This window comes from Haliotis asinina, chromosome 9 (genome assembly GCF_037392515.1).
Source record: "Haliotis asinina isolate JCU_RB_2024 chromosome 9, JCU_Hal_asi_v2, whole genome shotgun sequence".
Classification (NCBI taxonomy): Eukaryota; Metazoa; Mollusca; class Gastropoda; order Lepetellida; family Haliotidae; genus Haliotis; species Haliotis asinina.
In genome coordinates this window covers 2,548,143-2,572,318 of record NC_090288.1, presented here as the reverse complement: position 1 = coordinate 2,572,318, position 24,176 = coordinate 2,548,143, and the positions used below count along the sequence as shown (strand labels likewise).

General features: G+C 39.5%; 1 protein-coding gene across 5 annotated transcripts in view; it reads left to right on the top strand.

Annotated features, from left to right (window-relative positions):
* LOC137296168 (coiled-coil domain-containing protein 66-like) overlaps positions 1 to 23,773 on the top strand; it is a 33,277-nt gene extending 9,504 nt beyond the window's left edge. The window contains exons 7-22 of one of the 5 annotated variants that reach the window (XM_067827872.1): positions 2,315 to 2,631; positions 2,932 to 3,032; positions 3,662 to 3,799; positions 5,549 to 5,621; positions 5,792 to 5,942; positions 6,038 to 6,119; positions 6,657 to 6,729; positions 7,403 to 7,619; positions 8,092 to 8,179; positions 8,449 to 8,610; positions 8,699 to 8,843; positions 9,246 to 9,314; positions 10,724 to 10,912; positions 13,794 to 14,779; positions 21,938 to 22,024; positions 22,513 to 23,773. In XM_067827872.1, coding sequence (XP_067683973.1) covers positions 2,315 to 2,631; positions 2,932 to 3,032; positions 3,662 to 3,799; positions 5,549 to 5,621; positions 5,792 to 5,942; positions 6,038 to 6,119; positions 6,657 to 6,729; positions 7,403 to 7,619; positions 8,092 to 8,179; positions 8,449 to 8,610; positions 8,699 to 8,843; positions 9,246 to 9,314; positions 10,724 to 10,912; positions 13,794 to 14,779; positions 21,938 to 22,024; positions 22,513 to 22,575 — 2,941 coding nt within the window. In that variant the 3' untranslated portion in view covers positions 22,576 to 23,773. Of the gene's footprint in view, positions 1 to 2,314; positions 2,632 to 2,931; positions 3,033 to 3,661; positions 3,857 to 5,548; positions 5,622 to 5,791; positions 5,943 to 6,037; positions 6,120 to 6,656; positions 6,730 to 7,402; positions 7,620 to 8,091; positions 8,180 to 8,448; positions 8,611 to 8,698; positions 8,844 to 9,245; positions 9,315 to 10,723; positions 10,991 to 13,793; positions 14,780 to 21,937; positions 22,025 to 22,512 lie in introns of all 5 variants that reach the window. The other 4 variants (XM_067827870.1, XM_067827874.1, XM_067827873.1 and 1 more) reach the window with 4 other exon arrangements.
* Positions 23,774 to 24,176: the final 403 nt, after the last annotated feature.

The following is a 24,176-nucleotide window of genomic DNA, read 5'->3' as shown; positions in this document are numbered from 1 at the left end:
TATTGATCGTAACTCTTGGTGTCTCAGCACCATCCTGTGCTTGTGGGTTACACCAAAGATGTCAACCTCTCTTGCTTCATTTTTCTTCCTGACACACAACCTTCATCTGAAATACTGATCACAGTTATATTTAGAGTCCTATTAAAAATATGTTCAACTGACTAATATACCACTGAAGAAATATGAGATTTCTTTATTTACACAATTTGTTCAATTTGTTTTCTTCATTTGCTCTTTTCTCCTGCAGTATTTGCTTGTGGTATGACTGAATTATAGGTGCCACTAACAGCATGGTCACTGCCTCATGGGCATCTTGTTTCACTGTAACACACAGTGTGTTATTTTGTCAGTTTTCTAGAAGCCTTTATTTAGGAGTCCAGTAGTGAAGCTGTTGCATTACATAGATTGAGCATTGTAGCATGTGCTTTGTGCCTTGTCAGATAGGTCAAAGTTAGTTTGTTGTCCGTAATCTGTGTGGTACCATTCTAAACATAGGGAACTTGTTGATGAAGATATAGAGAATCTCACCCAAGTGTCTACTTTGCAACTTGTGTTGATATGATTTAATAAACCTTTTCATACCACTTCTAAAATGTCTAGAAATCAAATCATGTTAACCAAATCTGTGCATTCCTAGATAACTGCCATTTTCTTGGAAGTAAGTTTTGAATTGCCTTGAATGTCATCTACTTCGATCTACAAGTCAGCAAGACGTCAGTACCTGGCTTCCTTTTTCAGTTATTTCCAAAGAAAATATTTGTCCAATGGTTCTATACCTTCTGTAACTGCATACATTGTGAAAATGTGTCATCTGCAGTAAGGACAAGTTATTACATATCATAAGTGTACAATTCCGTCTAGGTTTATCCAGATATGACTGGTAGAATGCATTAGACATTAGTATAGACGCAAAAATATTATCTCATACATTAAAAAAAACCCCCAGTTTTCTTACAGCCACACACATTTTATGAATAAGTTTTAAGTAGAACATGAACATTGGATTTACTGAGAGCTTATTATATCGACAGTGAAATTTTGTCACTTGGTGTGTCAGAACTTACCTCTTATGTTCTCAGTAAATCTGTCTTAGAATCTTGAAATTAGTATCGCAGATATTCCAAATTTATCCATGTCTGAGTCTTCATACTTTTTTTCTTGAGTCAATGTTGAACAGATAAGCTCTTTGGAAATAAGATCGAATTAGTTCTATGTCTGATGCAGATGTAGTTACAATTTGATATGTACTAAATAATGAGTGTTTAGTTTTGCAGCTGGTATCAGTGTCATTTTCTTCTTCTTCTTTTTTGTTCAATCCAATCAATTAAAAACACAGCGGCATGTATGATCTACTTGATACTCGATCTGTTTCAACAACTGGTTAATTAGGAATGTGATGACTTGAATTAGGTATTATTTATAGACATGTGATTATTCTGCAAAACTGTTGTTAAACAGAGTGATCTTGTGTAAGATCTGGAATGCATGCTGTTATGAACAATACCATTGATTGTGTGAAGGATCACCATTTATTATCCAGTTCTTATGTCGTGTGTTAATTTATTTCATTTATTTAGTATAATTTATATAATAACACTTATGTTCATTCAAACTAGCAAAAAATTATGGTTAAGTTTTTCCATACTGTCAAAAAGTTTAGTTTGGCCCTTGTCTATTTTCGGCATCATGATCATATCGCATATACCGAACTGAAACGGACCAAACCGAAGGCCTTGTATTCCAATTCATACCTAACCATGGTGAGAGTGTACTGTTTCATCCTTATGTTAACACATCATCAGCAATTTTAGAAAGATTTTCAGTGTGAGGGTGTCACCCTTCACTTCAACTTTAGAATAGTTTTTGGAGACATTGGTGTCTGGATTTCTTTGGAAATTATCATGACATTTTTTCCAAATATATAGTCTTTCAAGGAATGGTATGAAGACATGTGCTGTCAAGAATGTCATTGAAACTATGTGTACACGAATTAAGTATCTTGGCTTGGAACATGTTTCGAGAAAACAGCCCAAAAAGTCTTACTTGTATAAAGAATATAGGTGAGGTTTTGGACCTCAGATACTATGATTAATGAATATTGTGTCATTATGAGCAGTTTGGAACATTAAAAATGTCTGGACTTTGGAATCATAAAATTTCAGTTTTACTTCAAACATTGTTGTCCTGAGTACATTATATGAAAACAGTTGTGTGAAGTGATCCATTTGAAGTAAATATGTTCATCATGTAATTGTGTTAGGGGTTGATTATGTTTTATCTAGTACACGTTTTACAACGGAAGTGATCTTTCCAGACAGGACAATGACACATCAGAGTCTGTGTTATCTGTCAAAGAAAAAGGCAGAAAAAGTCAAGGGGGAAAGTCTGACAAGTCAGGCAAGAAAGTTGTCGAGTCTGTCAAGTCTGGGTCAGAGGACTCTCAGGGAAAGGAGAAGTCAGATGTCACCAAGTCCGATGAGGCCAAGGGAGATAATCAGGAGGCCAAGGGAGGTAATCAGGAAGACAAGCAGGATGGTGGTGACCATGTGCTTTTCTATGAGAGTCCACGGGTACCATGGAAACATATGACAGTTGCGGAGAAGAAGAGGCTGCAATGGGCTCGGGAGAGAGGTAGTGTCTCCTTTTACATGAATAATAATATTTAGTAAAGTGGTCATTTCACTTAAACTCTCTGTACTATTTTAATAGTGTTATTCTTTTTACTAGGAATGTCAGTTCTACCTTTTGTGATTGGCCATTATGTCAAGGAACATGATGCATGTAATATCTTCATTTATTCACTCCCGTAGCAACCATGCATGTACATAGAAGACATCAGATAATTTGAGTTAAGGTTGAACTAGAAATGTTGTAAACATAGTGTAGATGCACTGTGACTGTGAGTAACTGATGACATATCTTTACTTGTAGCTGAGCTGGTTCAGAACTATGATCCCTGGGGCCGACCAGGAGCAGGTGCCCCTCTTAGGACCAGTGGAGGGGATGTGCTAGCTGACTTCAATACAAGAAAGGTACACAGCGTCACTAGTTGGCACATTATGCGTGTAATCATACTGAATGTATGTTTTGTTGCCAAGAAATCAGTCTCCTTGTAGCCTTTTAGCTGAAGATCTTTGGCTGGCAAAATGTCAAGGTTACAATTACACTGATAAATTTTGTAGGACCAATTTATTTGAGAACACTTTTGGACAGCTGGCAGCTCTGTGAAGCGTGAATGACCCCCTCTAAATTTTATGTACAAAGTAATCCCCCACCTCCAACATACCATGTACAAAATTAATGACACCACCACCACCCACTACCCACAGTGTACCACCCCCAGTACATGTGTACAAATTAATGAGCCCCCATTTAAACTCATCATCACCCCTAGCCATGAATTATTAACGTTAGTAAAATGACAGGATTGGGTTTTTCTTTCATGTAGGTAGTCTATTATAATCAAGTCACACATCTGTTATCACTCATATGTGGCATAGGATTATTTTCAAACTGCCAATACACATTAAGTATGGTAACTGGAAGTGAACTGAGATGTAACATGCATCAAGCACCAACACAAGTCATCTTGAAAACTGGTTTCATTATCGAATAATCCAACAGCTAGATTACTGATGTGTAATGGTCATATCTGTTACAGGATGAGCTAAACCAGTCTGTGGAAAATTTGCCAGAAAAGAAACAGACAGCAGCAGCAGCACCAGCACCAGCACCAGATACACATCAGACAGTGGCAGACAGCAAACAGACGCCGACTGCAGACAAAAGCAAAGATAAGGTGGGGCAGGACAGAGGTGGTGTGCACTCTGTTCTGGAGGGCAAGGTTGTCCTGGCAGTGAGTACCCCATGTTGTATGGTGGCTTCCTCCTGGGTTCACTCTCTGCTTCTCGTGATGGGTCCGTCATGGGTTTTCACACACTTCCACCTTCTCATGTGTATCTCGGGACCACATTCAGGCATGTCTGTTGCTTTCAGTCAGGTTTCATATGGAGGATTATTACTGAACACTGGTATGATTTGTTGCTGGAAACTACAGTAATTTTGTTTAGGTTTTTTGTTTATTATTGAGTATTTTTTTCATCATTTTATTGTAAGTGACCAAAATATATGTGTCCTGGTGTAAACAAGTATAGGAATATTCTGAAGTACATAGGTTGGGAAGTTTGCTTAAACTCATTTGCATTCTTTGTTGAACCCAGTGCATCTTGGCGTACCTTACTTAGTGGTCAAGAAAACTTGTTAGACCAAGACTAATTGATCAGTGTTGAGATTAACTAGAAACTCCAAACCTGAATCTAACGGAGGCCAACAGATGTGCTTCTCTTATGAGGAATTGTTTGTTGATTGAAACCTCAGTAGAAGTGTCTGAAAACCTCTGACCTAACAGTGTTGTAATAACAGCCATTTCTGTCTGTGTGATATGACTCATTGAATAATGTGTGTCTATGTGATTATTGACTCATTGAATAACGTGTGTCTATGTGATTATTGACTCATTGAATAACATGTGTGTCTGTGTCTGAGTGATGTGTCTCACTTGATGGTATTGATTGGCCTTTGTGATGTATCTATTTGATAACATCCCTTGCTGTGTCTGAGTGATATGTTACTTTGCATAACATCCTCTATTGACTTTTTCTGTGTGATGTGTCTCGCTGGATGACATCCATTGCCCTGTGTGATGTGTCTCCCAGGATGACATCCATTGCCCTGTGTGATGTGTCTCGTTGGATGACATCCATTGCCCTGTGTGATGTGTCTCGCTGGATGACATCCATTGCCCTGTGTGATGTGTCTCGCAGGATGACATCCATTGCCCTGAGTGATGTGTCTTACTGGATGACATCCATTGCCCTGTGTGATGTGTCTCGCTGGATGACATCCATTGCACTGTGTGATGTGTCTTATTAGATATCATCGGTCACTCCATGTAATATGTCTTAATGAATAGCAGCTGTTACTCTGTCTTGGTTAGGCAAGGTTGATAATCTCGTGGGTATACATTCTGATAAAGCAGATAAGCCGTTTACAACCAAGCTTGCTAGTGTGAAAAAAGAATCACCGCCGCCTCCATGAATGTTTACTCGCTGTGTGATTTAGATTTAGGGAAAAAAATCAAGCACCCAAATTAACACAAATTAATTAAATTTACCTACTGTCCGGGTACCTCAGCAATAGTTGTCTTACCAAATTAATTGCTTAGATAAAAGAACCGGAAGTGAGTGATCATAGTAGCTTTGTGAATCGAACACACAACGTCCCTTGTAGACACCTGACTGAATTAAGAGCAAGGAAAGGGAGGTAATAGTTATCGGACAGAGCCATAGATGCATCCATGACACCAGAGAAGATTTATCTGATTGTATACCCAGATTTCCAAGGATGGTAGTTATGTCTTAATGGGTAACACTGTTTGTGTGTCTGTGTGGTATCTCCCACCAGTTTACAGCATTATTTGTGAGGCAAGCGAAGATGATATAGTAAATGATTTTATATATGTGATGTATAATTCAAGATTTGGTTCCAGGGTTTTGTTATTGATGAGGACAAGGTTCTAACTGCAAAGCAGAATGAAAAGAAAAAGTGGTTGGAAGAACTTGGTGAGTATGTTTTGAAAGGTGGACTATGCACACTTGATTCCTTAAGCTCACTTCGGAAGTACAGGCTTTATCAGTAGTCAGTTTTTCAAAACATAGGCTTTTAAAGGATTGTTTCCTGAACAAAGATCTTATGAGTAAAGCAACTCATTGCCTCACTCGCTCTGTTCCAGAGAGACAGAGAGAGGAACAGCGGCTGAAGAAACAGAAAAGCAAGGAGCGAGACAAGGGCGGTCTGGATGACACCTGGGCTGATCGGTTTGGCTCGTACAAACCTGCACCCCTGCCAGAACAAGAGACTGTCGTTCTTGTCATCGATAAGAGGTAACTCCGACTATATCATTGGTCATTGTGATTGAACCTGTGAAGTGAATTGTAAATACTGTTGTTATGACACATGATTATCTCCCTTTGTGCAGATCATCTCATCTGGAATCTTCAAGTGCTCCTGACATTGCTGACTCACAACATGCTGCTGTAAGGAGCTCATTTAAAGTTGGTGTAAGTTATGCTTTGGTAATCATGGCATGGACAATATGATATTTTCTTAACTATTACCAAAGGTAGAATTTCTTGTCTTTTTAGTATTCTTTTTAAAGCAAGTGGAAAATACAAGCCACTACATCTCATCGATCAAGGTCTTGAATTGTCTGTTCTTCACATTTGGCCAGTGATAGCATAGTGACAGTGTTGTAGATTAATTAGCTAATAAAAAAACTGACCTATCCCAAACAGTAGTTTTTACACAGCCAATGAAAAGCAGCCAATTAAAAGATGTAACGCACTAGAGCATTACCAATACAGGTTTGAGTGTCTGGGTTTGCTGACTTGTATGATGCATGTCATCATATCTCAAATGGGTTGAAATACAGCTTTTTATTCTCCTAACCTGATATAACCTATACTGACATATGGTATATGCACTGTGCTGACTCAGCAAGCAGGTATTTTAGCAAGTCTGCTCCCAATGTTTGATTGTGTTAGCTGTAGCATGTGAGGCTGGGCTCTTTTCAAAATGCAGATTAACTTGTTTTTAAGCATGCTGCACCAAGTGATGAAAAAATTCTCAAAGATAAACAAGAGGAGAAGCGCCGGTGGCTTCAAGACCTGGGTATGTATGCTTATTGAGTACAGGTATCACATGTAGAGTGATTGAGTGAGCTATTGAATGAATGAGTTTACGTTTTTGATTTTATCACAGCAAGGTGACACCTGGAATGGTTTCACACGTTGTACCCATGTCGGAAATCCCACTGTATAGCCACTAGTCTGCCCTATTACACCTCATTAATAGTGAGGTCCAGTTATGCATGCTATCATTTGAGTGAGGGGTTTAAACGGTGCAGTCAGAGGAAAGATGCAGTATAAAGTCAGTTGGTAAGTGATTGGAATCAGCAAGACTGCTGACAGATAGAATGGTATTGATGCCATAATGCCTGGAAGTCTCCCCATTGCCTTCACAGACTTTGCTACAAATGGAGACTCCCAACTTAAACATGGTTGGCAGCTATACCTTGATGATGATGATGTGATGGTGGTGGTGGCCAGTGTGGTTGTGTCAATGACAACGCTTATCCATGACAGTGATGGTGTGTTTCTGATAAAGAAATAGGACAGTGTTAATAGTATGAGTCTGTCTGACCACCGAGTCGGAACACCTATTCCTGTCAGTCCACTCTTGCAACAATCATGGATTGCTGAAGACCGATTCTTATGTGGATGTTCACAGGTTATTCAGTCATGAAAATGGATTTTACCCATGATGACTGCACTGTTTGTTACAGAGAAGCAGATGGAGGAGAACAAAGCGAGGAAGTTGCGCGACAAGGAGCGGGATGCTGAAGCTGAGACATGGGCGGACCGCTTCACCCAGAACATCAACCAATCAGCATTGGACAACAGTGATGTGCAGAATACTGTAGGACAAGCCAGTTATCTGCCGGACAACGGCGGACGTGTCAGCAGCGCCCCACAGGTTTCTGCCAGGGATGCTAATGACATGTAAGTGGAGGCAAGTCGTGTTGACAACCCATGAGCTAGATGCTTAGGAACCGTTCATAATAATGGTTGTGGTGTGAGTGGTGATGATTGGTGGTGCTGGGGGGTGGTTTTGGGGGCACATTTTTTAATCTCAGGAGGGCTGGGCAGGGTGCCATTGTACATATAGAATATACATAAAACTATGCTGAAAGCTCAGAAAGGGGAACCATTTTGTATTTAAATTTTAAGGGGTTTCATTCATAGTTTACATGCTTCTGTGTAAAATTTGGGTAAAAATGAGAGCCAAGGAGTATGGGACTCAGTAACAGCATCACAAGTCTGAGGAGTTAGGTGATGAATGTTTCGCTTTTGTCTGCTGTTGATTTATGGTTCATTTGTTTTGCTGTCCTGACCTGATGGAAATAGTTTCTCACTAGATTGTTTACTAATACAGTCTAAAGGCCAAAGGTTTGCTCATTTATCTCTGTTCCAGGAGTTACTTGCGAGGTCAGAACGTCATGATTGACCCCATCACTCGCAAGGAGCTGGAATTGAAAAAACAGAAATACATTCATCACCAGGTAGCTATGTTACATCACTGGTCTGACAATGTGACGTCCCAAAAATCATTTTATGAAAGTGTTTAAAATACTAGATAATGTATCTTTGACTTGATGTTCTAGTCTTGTTGTCTTTTAGCCAAATGTTTAATGATGTATTTTAATGAGTTTGTAGTTACATGCAAAGAAACAGACTTGTGTAGAGAAGGGCGTTGAATTACCCGTAATTCAGACATTTTTCATTTTGGTTTCCCCTTGCTTTGTACCTTTCTGACACGGTTTGTGTGTAGGAGGCGCTGCGTCTGCAAATCGAGGAGAAGGAGAGACGGAAGCGTGAGGAGCGTGAACGGAAGATGCGAGAGGAGATGGAGGAAGAGATGAAGATGAAGAGTGAGAGAGACAACTTGCAGAATCAATTCGATAATGAACAGCAGAAGATACGACAGAAGGAGGTATGAGTTGCAGCAGTAAACATTTATACTACAGAAACAATTGTTTGAAGGATTCAAATCAGTCACCCAGTGTTGCCATGTGTTACAGGAGGCCCGACAGCGGCGGATCAACGAGCTGAAGATGGCAATGGATGAGGCCCAGGAGAAGGCTCAACAGGAGAAGCTCATCAAGAAGATGGAGCACTTGCGTCAAGGGGGGCATGATATCACCCATCTCAAGGCCCATCTTGATGGTAAGAGGCACCTACAGGGTGGATGTGTAGGGTCTTTAAATATAGTAGTTTTTCAATATTGTTTGAGAATTTTTTGCCTATATTGTATATAGTCAAGGTCACTCGAGAGGAGATTCTTGGTAAGAGATGAGAAACAGTGCTGAAAGTAGCCTCAGCTAGTTTAGCATCTTCATATTTTAGACTGTTACTACCCATCCATATGAGTTATGATACCATGGCATATTATAAAATTTTAATCCTCCAAAATCTGACGGAGCTGACAACACTCAAAACCAGTGTCTTCTATAGTTTATTCACCATTTCTTAGTGGTGCACATTCTTTTCCTAATATTTTCATCGTATTTTTATTGTTTCTGTTTCTGTTTGTCAAGTCAGTTATGTTTGCATCTGCCACTGTTTTAGAGTCGGAAGCCAGACAGTCAGTGTTGTCTGACCTCAGTGAGCCTGTGGTCAGCGCACGCTCACTTCCAGGTATCTGTACCTCACATCTCACACAGCATGCACATTGTTGACGTCCAGTCTCTCATGCACGTTGTTGATTTCCAGTCCGTCCTGCACGTTGTTAAAGCTCAGTCAGTCATGCACGTTACTGACATTCAGTCAGGCATGCACGTTACTGACATTCAGTCAGGCATGCACATTACTGACATTCAGTCAGGCATGCACGTTACTGACATTCAGTCAGGCATGCACGTTACTGACATTCAGTCAGGCATGCACGTTACTGACATTCAGTCAGGCATGCACATTTTGCACATCAGAGACACCTGTTAATGTTGCATGTGTTGTACAATGATCAATTCAGTGGATGTATAATGGGCTCATTGGATGTATAATTGCTCATTGTAGACTTTAAAAAAAATAGTCAGTTCTGTATGGCACCGCTATCTCAACAACTTAATAATTGCTGAGGTTGTCTGTTGTACACAACTATAGTTGAGTGTGTAGTTGAGTTGGGCATTCATAGTTGTATCAAGAGTATGTTGTGTGCATCAGTCAGAGTTACAGAGTTTGTTGAGAAAAATGGCGTATGTTACTTTTCCATGCACCTGTTTGGTTGAGAGTTTCTGCACAGTTTCATCACAGGACAGTTGCAAGAAGCTGGCCATAACATGAACCCAATGTGATGAAGCTTCACAATGTCTTGCATGTTGATTTACCTATGCCTGTTTTGTTTGAGAAGTCATTATAAATTTAGGAGCACCTTTAGAATACAGCACCACAACTTCTCGTGACGACATTGGGGTTAGGTTAGCCTAGCCTAACTTAACCCTAATCTAACCCTAACCCAAACCCAAACCCAAACCCTAATCACCAACAATTATGAGAAACATTATTATGACATATTTTTAAAGTTTCTGATGCTGTATTCTAAAGGTAGGCCTAAATTTATACAAGGCTCAGAGCCACAGGGTGTGCCAAGTAGATATGGATGGTTTGTTGTTTAATGCCACACTCAGCATTATTCCAGCTATATGACAGTGCTCTGGATCTGGACCAGACAATTCAGTGATCAGCAGCAATCTGCACAATTGACATGCCAACCAACTCAGCAAATGTAACCACCAAGTTCAGATGGCAGTAAATGCATGCATCAATGTTTATTTTGTGTGTAGCAGTTCGGATTTCAACATTGTACAATATCAATCAGTAATGGGTGTGAATCAGATGATATTTAGCAGGCTGAGCTGATTCTTTCAGAGTTAACTTGTATTGCAGGAAAGCCGCCATATAATAGTCTGAAAACATCAGTCAAGGTCCATCAAGACACCCATGGGGAAAGTGAAATTGTCTTCTTCTTCCTTCATGATACAGGGAGTGGTGTACTCCTTTGGATCAGAGATTATGGTGTGTAACATTGAGTTATCTTCTATTTGTAGCCATGTCCCCTCGTGTCCAGCAGGTGGAGCCTGGGCATGTGCCAAGCCTTAACCTCACTTCAAGACAAAGCCATGACTCCAGCAACACGAAGTATGGTCTTCCAGAAATCTCATCTCGAACTGTGGACTTGCCCCACCCTGTAGTGGGGAGTCATGACCCATACACAGAGAACAGAGTCCTCACTCCAAGTAGGTACCGGCATCCCAGTCATCCCCCGCGCCCCGACCCTAGTTCCCCTAGGCGCGAGATCGGGACACAGACTCTTGGTAAGCTGTTGATGTAGGGAGACCCGTGTAGAGGCAGGTGCTTGCTGTGTCCCTGTAGTTGCTGCCCAGGCTGTATCAGTGTATATATCCACACTGTGTGACAGGCAGACTGCATACATACGGTATCTGGTAGACTGGTCTCATACAGCATTGTTGTATCTGGGGGGAGGTGTTCATACTGAGTTGGATGTCAATGAGGGGGAAGTCATTGGAGTTGGTCCTGACAGTGTTAGTAAGTAAACAGTTAGGCATCAAAAAGCAGATACCCTATGTAGGCATAAAACAGTTATGATCTTGAGTGGCAAGCTATTCTTATGTTTGGATTTATAATTATGAAGTCTTGAGTAAGAAAAAGAATTGATATGGATTCACTATAACATCAGTGTTAATCTTGTTTAATATTTTCATATGCTGAGAAACACGGGGCAACTACAGTTGTCACGGTTCATTTAAGATGTTTAGAAAAGCTCTGTCAAGTCAAACAATGCATTGAAAAAAGAAATTCTTTGTTTATTATTCATGGTAAGTGCATCTAGTAAAACGAAAGTAGTTTGACTGGCCAAAAGAAAGAATAGAGAAAAGAGATTCACAGAAATCAAAAGTAATTAGCAATTGCCACTTGAAGATATCTGCTTTGGTCTGCCATTGCAAACCAAGACCTTATACCACAGCTGCTTTATCTGATTCCTTCAATCTGGTCATGCATGTTCCTGACAGACTGGTCCCTTGCACATGGCGATCTCAGTGCTGCGACTTATGTAAGCCAATGTTAAAGTATAAGAATTCCGATCCCCGTAGCACTATGATAGCTTTGTGCATCTGGCCCCAGAAGCAGGAAACCTAAAGCATGATTAAGACTGGGAGTCAACAGTTACCCTCCTAACCATAGCAACCTAGCGCATTAATATCTTCTGACCTGGAGCACACCTAAAACCTCCATCATTATAGCCAGCACTGTTTCACTTACTAATGTACTGATGCCACCCTCTACAGTGTACCTGATATGGCCATAACACTGTTGCACAGTCTCTAATTGGGCATTAGTAGACCAGGTGTCTGAGGTATTGGTAGAATCTTATCATTGGGGTTCTCGTTTTGTATTAATCAGGATTCCTGTTTGTCATCCTCCATAAATGATCTTGGATTTCACATCAGTAATAAACATGCCTGAGTGCTATCGTGTCAGATTTCCCTCCCATATAACGCTGATACAACTGAAATACCCAGTACAGTGCCAACCAGACTTGCTTGCTCTCCTGCTGTAGGTGAATACTCTACATTCCAAAGTCCTGTACCTGCAGCTAGTTGTAGCTAAAGATCTCTCTACTGTGTGGATAGAATGTCTTGTAGCATTAGTTGAAGAGAGATCACTGTTCCCTCACCAGACCAGCAGGTATGTATGGTAGAGTGATAGCAGTTTGTGGTGCCATATCTGTAGATATAGACATACTGGTAGACCAGTGTTCTAGTCCCCCCATAGTATATATGCTAATGAACAGTCACAGTGGGTGAAGTGATATATATCATATACTCGTGTTCTAGTCTCTCTTCACTGTATATTATGAGTTGTTTACTGGTCCCAAGGGTATGTCAACCCATGGCCCTCAAGGGACCAGTGAACAACATATTTATCTTACGGAACACCTCAATGTTAATTTTGAACTGTTTGAAGCATGGTTATCAGATCGTATACTTCAGCCAACCTGTGTGAATCAAACAATTCAAATCTTGTCTCTTGCTGGGTTTCCCACAAGTATTGTCTTAGTAAAGGCGCTGCGGTGTAATTCCCCATTCTTAATATTCACAGGGACATTTGAATGTTTTGTCAGAATTTGTTTATGCTAATGTGAGGCAGATCATTTTGTAGCCATCACTGGATTTAGCAGACAACACAAGAAAAATAGATTTAGAGCTACCTCCCTTTCATCGATTTGCATTTGCAAAACTTTGGTAATTGCATCATGCTTCAATCAATGTTATTCGAGATAAAGAAATACTACCACTAAGTACTGAATGAGTTGCCATTGGCGGTGGGGTACATTGAAATGTACATTTGTAAGTGGGGTACACTGGCTAACTGCTCTTCGGTTATATATCAAAAAACGACATTTATGTGTGAGGTAACATAAATAGACATACATATATTAGTCACAATGGGTGAAGTGATGTATTGGCGACACGTTTAATGGTTTCTGGTTTACATGTTTTGTGGTTAAAGAATATGTTTGGGTCTGAAACAGCTTATGTCAGGGACAGATTTGTTCTCTGTGTGTTTATATATGCGTTACATTGGGCTTCACAGGTGCTGTGCATCTATTGCCATTCCCAAATATTTAACAATGTTTCTTTCTGGCATCAATTTTTCATTTTGGTTTTAGCTGCAGAAAACTGTAAACCCAAATCTATGAAAAAGTGTCACCATTATTCTCTAACCTCCATGTCAATAACCATTGTTATCCCAGTGAAGTGCTGTGAAGCCATCTAATGCCTTTGTTACAAGGTGTCAGTGAGGACTCATTTTGTATACTTGGACTTCAGTATGCACTACAGTATGAATGATATTTTTTCCATGTGTTCTTGTAAATTACATATCAACCTTTGCTAAACCAAACAACTGCTTAATTTTCATTTATATTCATGTTTAAGTACATGTAATCATGGGTCATATTTTATGTATGAATGTGAAAAATATGTGTTATTGGACTTCGTCAAGTCTATAGTAGACATTGTTGACAAGGGTTTTGTTAAGGAAATTGTAAATACATGTTCAAATAATTTTAAGCTTTATTTATTGCCGTTTCAGTGGAGGATGTGAGTGAAAAATTTGGCGAGAGGCGTGAAATCAGTGAAGTGGGCATTGAGTTCAAAGAGGAGGTGATGAGAGAGACACAGGCAGAGAAAACGAAGAAAGTGAGAGTGATCAGTGCGAAGAAGGAAGCTAAAGTAGAACTGAAACGTGGGAGGCAGAGAGAAAGAGTCGCAAAGGGACATCAAGGAGACAAGGCCAAATGGAACTACCAAAACCAAACGTTTCGCAGGAATGTCAAACAGTCAGAGCGAGATCCTTTCTTTGAAAAAAAGCGACAGAGGAGTGAGGAGAGGAGGGCAAAAAGGGGGAGGGAGTTACTTGCCCTTGTTGAACTCAATAAACCTATTATTCCTGATCAGGTGGGCAGTAACAGATCACGTGATCCTTCGCCACATAAAGAAGGATATTCACCCAGAAATGAGTATGATACAAAAAATAGATCCCTTTCGCCAGAAAGACAAAATGTGAAACGACGGGATAACAAAAGTTTGTCTCCTCACAGGAGTCAGGACAGGAATAAGGGGGGACAGTCACCGGGAAGGAGGCGGTCACCTTCACCCCCCATCCCTGCCCTCAGGACTAATGAAGTGTCAGGACTCTCCCCTCCTGTTCCAGCCCTCAGACACAAGCGTGATGTTGGCAGGGGCACCCAGGTCCTTCGTCTAGACAACGGTTATGAAAACAGTTACGACAACGACCAGTATAGTTACTCCAACTACAATCCCCCAGCCAGTGATAGGAAGTCTAAACAGGGCCATTATCACGATAGGAACCCTATCGAGGCTCCAGTTGATGGGGGTGATTTTGTACCCTTTACTCGGACAACTGAGATCCTTGACCCGGCCAGAGCTGTTGAGCCTATGCAGTTGTCGCGAGAGAACACAAAGATAAAGAAGGGTCGGAAAGCGTACATTGAAAACCATAATCCTGGTAGCTATGGCAGAAGTGTGGAGAATCTTCATGACAAAACAGACAAGAATGTAAGTATAAAGTTATATGATTTGGATGACATTGTTTATGATTGCTGTTTTCACATTAGGCGAATACCTTTACCAGAGTGAGAGAAATTGAAAGGATTTTGTTTGGAACTTTTTTACATAAAAGTAATGAGGAAATGGGGGATGATGGGAAAAGATTACTGTTCACTGTTACGTTGTCATGTGTATTAAAGGTAACATGCAACGTAAATTACAACTTTGCAGATTCCAATACCTTTCGGTATGCACTTTCCTAAACAAATCATCAAAAATGCCAATTCTACCTATAAAGTTGAAAAAATGCGATGAAAGAAAAGCCCATGTAATCGGAGTTCAAACGATTCACTCAGTTTTGCCCCAGCGCTGGTGGGAAAAGTGGTTTCAACAGCTGTGCTGTGCTGCGCGCATAATGAGTGAGTGAGTTTATTTTTACGCCGCACTCTGCAATATTCCAGCTATATGGCGGCGGTCTGTAAATAATCAACTCTGGACCAGACAATCCAGTGCCCAACAACATAAGCCTCGATCTGTGCAATTGGGAACTGATGACATGTGTCAACCAAGTCAGCAAGCCTGACCATCCAATCCTGTTAGTTGCCTCTTACGACAGCTGCGCGCATAACGCATGCTCAGTGAATATGTTCGTGAAGCTTGAAACAGTGTGCATACCCGGAGTATGAGATTGTGAGCAGTAGTCTAATCTTGGTTGTGTACACAAACAAGTAAATAATCTACTTATTACATAAAAAAACATGTTGATTGTGGTAAGCAGCCTCTGTCACAGAGAAAGCTCTATGTCTGGTTTATTGACACCTATATGTCTGCCTGCCTGTCTGCTAAAGACAATATGCAATACACAGCTTCAATCATTGCATCACATGCAATTTGAACACCTATCAGGCTGTGCGCCATACGCAAAATATATTCATTTATGACTCTTGCACCCGAGTTCTGTCTCTGCCACATTATGTGATTAAGCAGGTGTGATACTTGTACACACGACATGTTTTTATGTCTATGGGTTGCTAACAAACTACATCCATTTTTCTCGGATGACTGGATCTGAAGGAAACTGGTGCAAACTTTTGTCAGTTTCAAGTCCTGCTTTGTACTTGAACGAATGACAGATTCCAGCCACACAGTAGTTCACCATCTCTACTGAGATGATTTTTGATTGGATCGAACGCAAATTCAGAGAACATGTATTTACAAAACCCAACATCTCTGTATACATTCCTTATGGATAACTTCCTCTGGTGTATATTTTTTCTGTTTGACAACAGTGTATGAATCCATACTGAAACAACGCATCAAGTACTGTAAAAGAAGTTGTTACCCATAAATAATCTTACTTTCTTGTTATTTGCCATACTTCATCTTTCTGAACACACAATGAGCCCTCAGATTATCTGCAACTGAACCAACCAGTCGGAAGCCGTCATTACACTTCAGTGCACATCCACCAGCTATGACTGGGTTCGGTCTCCCGAGGGCTTTGTTTCAAGGGAAGTCAGCCCAAGTACAAAATATTGCACTTTTGAATCGCGATTGTTCGCTTCTAATTTTGTTTATTTGTTTTTATCCCCCCGGCATGTAATGCGGCGGGATACAGTCCATGTCTCGTCTGTCCATCCGTCCCCCGTCTGTCCTTCCGCAATCATTTTGTTTCCAGAGCATAACTCAGAAAAGCATTCAATATTTTTCCGCAAAACTTGGTAGATATATCAATCAGAACCTAAAGTAGTGCCTTTTGCAATGTACAGGTTTTTGTGATTTATTATTTTTGCGGTTTCAATGGAAACGTTTTGGACCTTGTCTGAAAAGTGAGAGGTTGGTTTCATTTCCAGAGCAGAACTCAAAAACTTCTTAATATCTGTTAGTAAAACTTTTGAGATATGTGTGGCAGACCCCAAACCATTTCATATGTTTCAACAGATCTTGGTAGATATATGAGACAGATCTTGAAATTGTGACTTTGCTGGTTACAGATATATGGCATTTATAATTTTCATGAATTCCATGGAAACAATTCAAACTTAGTCTGAAAAAACAATGAGTAACTCTCAGATTATTTGTCCTTTCAAACATGTGGGGGCCGGGGGGATATGTCATCTTCTGATGACTCTTGTTTTTACAAGCAGCAGTGTACATTGTATGTCATGAATGAGTGATAATTGTGTTTTAGGTATGTTTGATATTTTGGATGCATGTGACCTTTATTGAACATGACAAACAAAATTCTCTTGGCATTTAAGTTTTAACCTTTCATTCACATTTACCAAATTACCAAACAGGAAACAAAGGGAGCTTGGCTTGTAAAAAACAATTTCCCTCTGACCTACTCTTTAGGTTTGTGATAACTATTGGAGAAAGAGTCTCATCTGGCTGATTCAGTCACATGTGTCAGTTTGTGTTTGTAAAACACAATTTCCCTCTGACCTTCTGTTTAGGTTTGTGATAACTATTGGAGAAAGAGTCTCATCTGGCTGATTCAGTCACATGTGTCAGTTTGTGTTTGTAAAACAATTTCCCTCTGACCTTCTCTTTAGGTTTGTGATAACTATTGGAGAAAGAGTCTCATCTGGCTGATTCAGTCACATGTGTCAGTTTGTGTTTGTAAAACACAATTTCCCTCTGACCTTCTGTTTAGGTTTGTGATAACTATTGGAGAAAGAGTCTCATCTGGCTGATTCAGTCACATGTGTCAGTTTGTGTTTGTAAAACACAATTTCCCTCTGACCTTCTCTTTAGGTTTGTGATAACTATTGGAGAAAGAGTCTCATCTGGCTGATTCAGTCACATGTGTCAGTTTGTGTTTGTAAAACACAATTTCCCTCTGACCTACTCTTTAGGTTTGTGATAACTATTGGAGAAAGAGTCTCATCTGGCTGATTCAGTCACATGTGTCAGTTTGTGTTTGTAAAACACAATTTCCCTCTGACCTTCTCTTTAGGTTTGTGATAACTAGTGGAGAAAGAGTCTCATCTGGCTGATTCAGTCACATGTGTCAGTTTGTGTTTGTAAAACACAATTTCCCTCTGACCTTCTCTTTAGGTTTGTGATAACTATTGGAGAAAGAGTCTCATCTGGCTGATTCAGTCACATGTGTCAGTTTGTGTTTGTAAAACACAATTTCCCTCTGACCTTCTCTTTAGGTTTGTGATAACTAGTGGAGAAAGAGTCTCATCTGGCTGATTCAGTCACATGTGTCAGTTTGTGTTTGTAAAACAATTTCCCTCTGACCTTCTCTTTAGGTTTGTGATAACTAGTGGAGAAAGAGTCTCATCTGGCTGATTCAGTCACATGTGTCAGTTTGTGTTTGTAAAACACAATTTCCCTCTGACCTTCTCTTTAGGTTTGTGATAACTAGTGGAGAAAGAGTCTCATCTGGCTGATTCAGTCACATGTGTCAGTTTGTGTTTGTAAAACACAATTTCCCTCTGACCTTCTCTTTAGGTTTGTGATAACTATTGGAGAAAGAGTCTCATCTGGCTGATTCAGTCACATGTGTCAGTTTGTGTTTGTAAAACACAATTTCCCTCTGATCTTCTCTTTAGGTTTGTGATAACTATTGGAGAAAGAGTCTCATCTGGCTGATTCAGTCACATGTGTCAGTTTGTGTTTGTAAAACACAATTTCCCTCTGACCTTCTCTTTAGGTTTGTGATAACTATTGGAGAAAGAGTCTCATCTGGCTGATTCAGTCACATGTGTCAGTTTGTGTTTGTAAAACACAATTTCCCTCTGACCTTCTCTTTAGGTTTGTGATAACTATTGGAGAAAGAGTCTCATCTGGCTGATTCAGTCACATGTGTCAGTTTGTGTTTGTAAAACACAATTTCCCTCTGACCTTCTGTTTAGGTTTGTGATAACTAGTGGAGAAAGAGTCTCATCTGGCTGATTCAGTCACATGTGTCAGTTTGTGTTTGTAAAACACAATTTCCCTCTGACCTTCTGTTTAGGTTTGTGATAACTATTGGAGAAAGAGTCTCATCTGGCTGATTCAGTCACATGTGTCAGTTTGTGTTTGTAAAACACAATTTCCCTCTGACCTTCTGTTTAGGTTTGTGATAACTATTGGAGAAAGAGTCTCATCTGGCTGATTCAGTCACATGTGTCAGTTTGTGTTTGTAAAACACAATTTCCCTCTGACCTTCTCTTTAGGTTTGTGATAACTAGTGGAGAAAGAGTCTCATCTGGCTGATTCAGTCACATGTGTCAGTTTGTGTTTGTAAAACACAATTTCCCTCTGACCTTCTGTTTAGGTTTGTGATAACTATTGGAGAAAGAGTCTCATCTGGCTGATTCAGTCACATGTGTCAGTTTGTGTTTGTAAAACACAATTTCCCTCTGACCTTCTGTTTAGGTTTGTGATAACTATTGGAGAAAGAGTCTCATCTGGCTGATTCAGTCACATGTGTCAGTTTGTGTTTGTAAAACACAATTTCCCTCTGACCTTCTGTTTAGGTTTGTGATAACTATTGGAGAAAGAGTCTCATCTGGCTGATTCAGTCACATGTGTCAGTTTGTGTTTGTAAAACACAATTTCCCTCTGACCTTCTCTTTAGGTTTGTGATAACTAGTGGAGAAAGAGTCTCATCTGGCTGATTCAGTCACATGTGTCAGTTTGTGTTTGTAAAACAATTTCCCTCTGACCTTCTCTTTAGGTTTGTGATAACTATTGGAGAAAGAGTCTCATCTGGCTGATTCAGTCACATGTGTCAGTTTGTGTTTGTAAAACACAATTTCCCTCTGACCTTCTGTTTAGGTTTGTGATAACTAGTGGAGAAAGAGTCTCATCTGGCTGATTCAGTCACATGTGTCAGTTTGTGTTTGTAAAACACAATTTCCCTCTGACCTTCTCTTTAGGTTTGTGATAACTATTGGAGAAAGAGTCTCATCTGGCTGATTCAGTCACATGTGTCAGTTTGTGTTTGTAAAACACAATTTCCCTCTGATCTTCTCTTTAGGTTTGTGATAACTATTGGAGAAAGAGTCTCATCTGGCTGATTCAGTCACATGTGTCAGTTTGTGTTTGTAAAACACAATTTCCCTCTGACCTTCTCTTTAGGTTTGTGATAACTATTGGAGAAAGAGTCTCATCTGGCTGATTCAGTCACATGTGTCAGTTTGTGTTTGTAAAACACAATTTCCCTCTGACCTTCTCTTTAGGTTTGTGATAACTATTGGAGAAAGAGTCTCATCTGGCTGATTCAGTCACATGTGTCAGTTTGTGTTTGTAAAACACAATTTCCCTCTGACCTTCTGTTTAGGTTTGTGATAACTAGTGGAGAAAGAGTCTCATCTGGCTGATTCAGTCACATGTGTCAGTTTGTGTTTGTAAAACACAATTTCCCTCTGACCTTCTGTTTAGGTTTGTGATAACTATTGGAGAAAGAGTCTCATCTGGCTGATTCAGTCACATGTGTCAGTTTGTGTTTGTAAAACACAATTTCCCTCTGACCTTCTGTTTAGGTTTGTGATAACTATTGGAGAAAGAGTCTCATCTGGCTGATTCAGTCACATGTGTCAGTTTGTGTTTGTAAAACACAATTTCCCTCTGACCTTCTCTTTAGGTTTGTGATAACTAGTGGAGAAAGAGTCTCATCTGGCTGATTCAGTCACATGTGTCAGTTTGTGTTTGTAAAACACAATTTCCCTCTGACCTTCTGTTTAGGTTTGTGATAACTATTGGAGAAAGAGTCTCATCTGGCTGATTCAGTCACATGTGTCAGTTTGTGTTTGTAAAACACAATTTCCCTCTGACCTTCTGTTTAGGTTTGTGATAACTATTGGAGAAAGAGTCTCATCTGGCTGATTCAGTCACATGTGTCAGTTTGTGTTTGTAAAACACAATTTCCCTCTGACCTTCTGTTTAGGTTTGTGATAACTATTGGAGAAAGAGTCTCATCTGGCTGATTCAGTCACATGTGTCAGTTTGTGTTTGTAAAACACAATTTCCCTCTGACCTTCTCTTTAGGTTTGTGATAACTATTGGAGAAAGAGTCTCATCTGGCTGATTCAGTCACATGTGTCAGTTTGTGTTTGTAAAACACAATTTCCCTCTGACCTTCTCTTTAGGTTTGTGATAACTATTGGAGAAAGAGTGTCATCTGGCTGATTCAGTCACATGTGTCAGTTTGTGTTTGTAAAACACAATTTCCCTCTGACCTTCTGTTTAGGTTTGTGATAACTATTGGAGAAAGAGTCTCATCTGGCTGATTCAGTCACATGTGTCAGTTTGTGTTTGTAAAACACAATTTCCCTCTGACCTTCTGTTTAGGTTTGTGATAACTAGTGGAGAAAGAGTCTCATCTGGCTGATTCAGTCACATGTGTCAGTTTGTGTTGGATGATAGGTTGCTGCTTTGACAGAAAAAAACTTTGAGAAAACCTGAAAATCTTCATCTAATTACTAAGTAGAGATCATTTCACTATTCAAAATAATGTCTTTCAGCAAGCAATTCTTCTTGTGAGAAGCAGCTTGGTGTGTTGGTTGTCGGGTTTATTGACTTGTTGATGCATGTCATCATTGCCCAGATGCATATGTCAGTGCTGATGAAGTCAATCACTGGATTGTCACGTCTAACGTATACATTGCTGGAATATGCTTGTCATTAAAAATGAAACAAATCAGGATTAGAAAAGGGAGAAGGATGAAAGTTAGCCTTCACCAGTTGCTGTCTGCCTCCTTGTGGTCATTGTGTAGATATATAGAGAATACTACACAATGTCCTGTGTAATACCATAGTTATGAAACGAGTAAATGGTTTGGTATCTAACAAACAAAAGCAAGTTAGATACCAATATCATTCACAAGCTTCATAAATATGGTATTACAAATTGTTTAGTATTTTTTTTATTACTCACACAATATTAGCAAAATAATCTGGAGCAAAGTGCTTCATTCCTAGTAATTCAAAGAGAGTGATGACTCTCAGCTTTCCGTGAGTCAAGCAATGTCTCATACTATTGTGACACAGGTATTAGTATTGTGATGTCATAACCATGAACCACTTTGCTGTCGTACATACAGCATATTATTGCACTATATGTAATAACAGTGTAAAATTTTTAAAAAGCGATATCTTCAACAAGTAAGTAATAAGAACATGTATGTCTTGTCATTGCTGTACATTTAACATGTTGTTCCTGCCTTTCAGGATCCCATTCTGAACCCTGATCTGGTTAAAAGTCATCCAACAGCCAGGCAGGACATGATCCTGCAACAACTTTCCACTCTCAAGAAGGTCAGTGTTATTTTTTAACATGGGAGGCAGGTGTCCTGAGGATGTCATGGTGGTCTGATTTGGTTGATTGCGTGTCAGTGTAGCCACAGGGACATAAGTCAACTATGTTTCTCACCCAGATTCTTTTGGTCACAGAACGACATTAAATACAGGACGTCATGGTGGTCTGTGATTTGGTTGATTGTACATCAATGTAGCCACAGGTCAATATAAAATGCCTTTAGAGTTGTTTATTGGACATTATATATCTCTGGCAATAGTTACTTTGTTGTCCTTTGAATCATTCTGTTCTGCTTCTTTGTGTTCTTTGTGATATTCAATGTCTACTATATCTCAATGACCACAGGAATGGATCCACTGGATGGTTTAGGTTTACTGGATTATGAGCCCTGGAGTTACAGAGGATGACATTTTCACAAAATCCACCGAGGTTTTTGTCATATGAAAATAAAAAAGACATGAACACAGTTTGTTTCCTGTTGTTTCAGAGTCTGATGCAGAAACGACGTGAGGTGGAGACGTGTATGTCACCAAGTGACCTTGAGAGATGAGGGGTTTGAGGTCAGAGGAGGCATCTAGTCAGACCATCGTGGATGGTGCAAGCATCAAACTTGGAGGAACTTCTCAACATGTGCATGATATTAACATGTGTAATTTATTTGTATATATCGACATTGAAATAGTAATGTACAGATTAGTGTGAAATGATATCAGTGTTTACATGTTTGTGTGACCCATTTATATTTTGATATACACTTTGTAATAAAAAGTAGCAAAAGTTGTTTTTGAGACAACATCTTGATATGTTTTTTACAGTCAGATAAAATATTTATTTTGGTCATTATGTATGTACCCTTCGAAAGTGCTCTTGGGTACCATAATATACCATTCATGTTTTTGTGAATACTTGTGCGTTAAAAAGTGCTTAATTAAGTGCAAGTTTCTTACAATGATTTGTTCTTATCTGGCATTGTTACATTGGTTTGGCAGTTCCACTGTCAAATAACTCAGCTGAGATAGGACAGATGGTTTCTTGACGGGGTCACCATGGGAACAGTTTCAGGACCACATATCAGGACTTTAGGAGAGTATTAATATTACATTACACATTCATTAAATGGTGTTATGTTTTAATCTGTAACTATCTACAGGTGTCTTTGTGAATGACAACTGTTATACAATGACAACAGTTTCAGTAGGGTCCAACAACTGACGGAAGTTTTGTTCAGTGTCAGTGTTCAGTTCAAATATCATCACTAAGTAAAGATGCTTTCCAGCTCTTGCTAGTACAAACGGTAATCGAGTGTTGATAATTATCCTAAATTATCCTGTTGTTTTATCCTAGATATTCCTCACTGAATAAACATATGGCCACCGCTAGGAATTAACCTGTCTCTTGTGACTGTAAGGATTTCTTGTGACCATCACTTTCACCTTCAGACAGATGGGTACTCATCCAACAGTTTGTTTTGTGGATGAGTGAAAATACAAATTCATTTCTAAATCTGATCATGTATTGACTCAGGCCTTGCTTGTCTGACTCAGTATGGTGTAGTGAGGTCACTTGTGTTGTTCCATTCATAGGCAGGTGCTTGGACTGGTCAGTTTTTATGTGGGGTGTATCCCCTTACCAACAACAATGCCTGTATTTAGCAAGCACAACTGTGATATATTTATTGGTATGTCTACTTACTTAGATCTGTTTCAGTCAATGGATGTGCTTGATATCAAATAAAATATCAGCATCAAGTTGTTTCTTAATGATTTGTTAATATTAGGTCTGAATTGAAGAACACGGATGTTGACATGAAACCAGAAGTATTTCCACCATTCTGATGACCAGGGAGTTATTCATAGGTTTGAATGGTCCTAACTTGATTGCATAACATAAGTATATTGGTAAACAACAAAAAGGGAAACAAGCGGGGACACTGCTGAATATATGCATAATTATGCATACAGTAATAGTTTAGTTAGGACTTCTATCACACATATTACATATCAAATTGTACAGGAACACTATATTATCGGTATTCCCCACAATGTATGAGTGAGTGAATTGAATAATAGTTCAAATATTGCCAGAGTGCTGGCATAATACCAGGTAAAGCTTAAAGTGGATGTGTACAACTTTGATGATGCATACTAACAC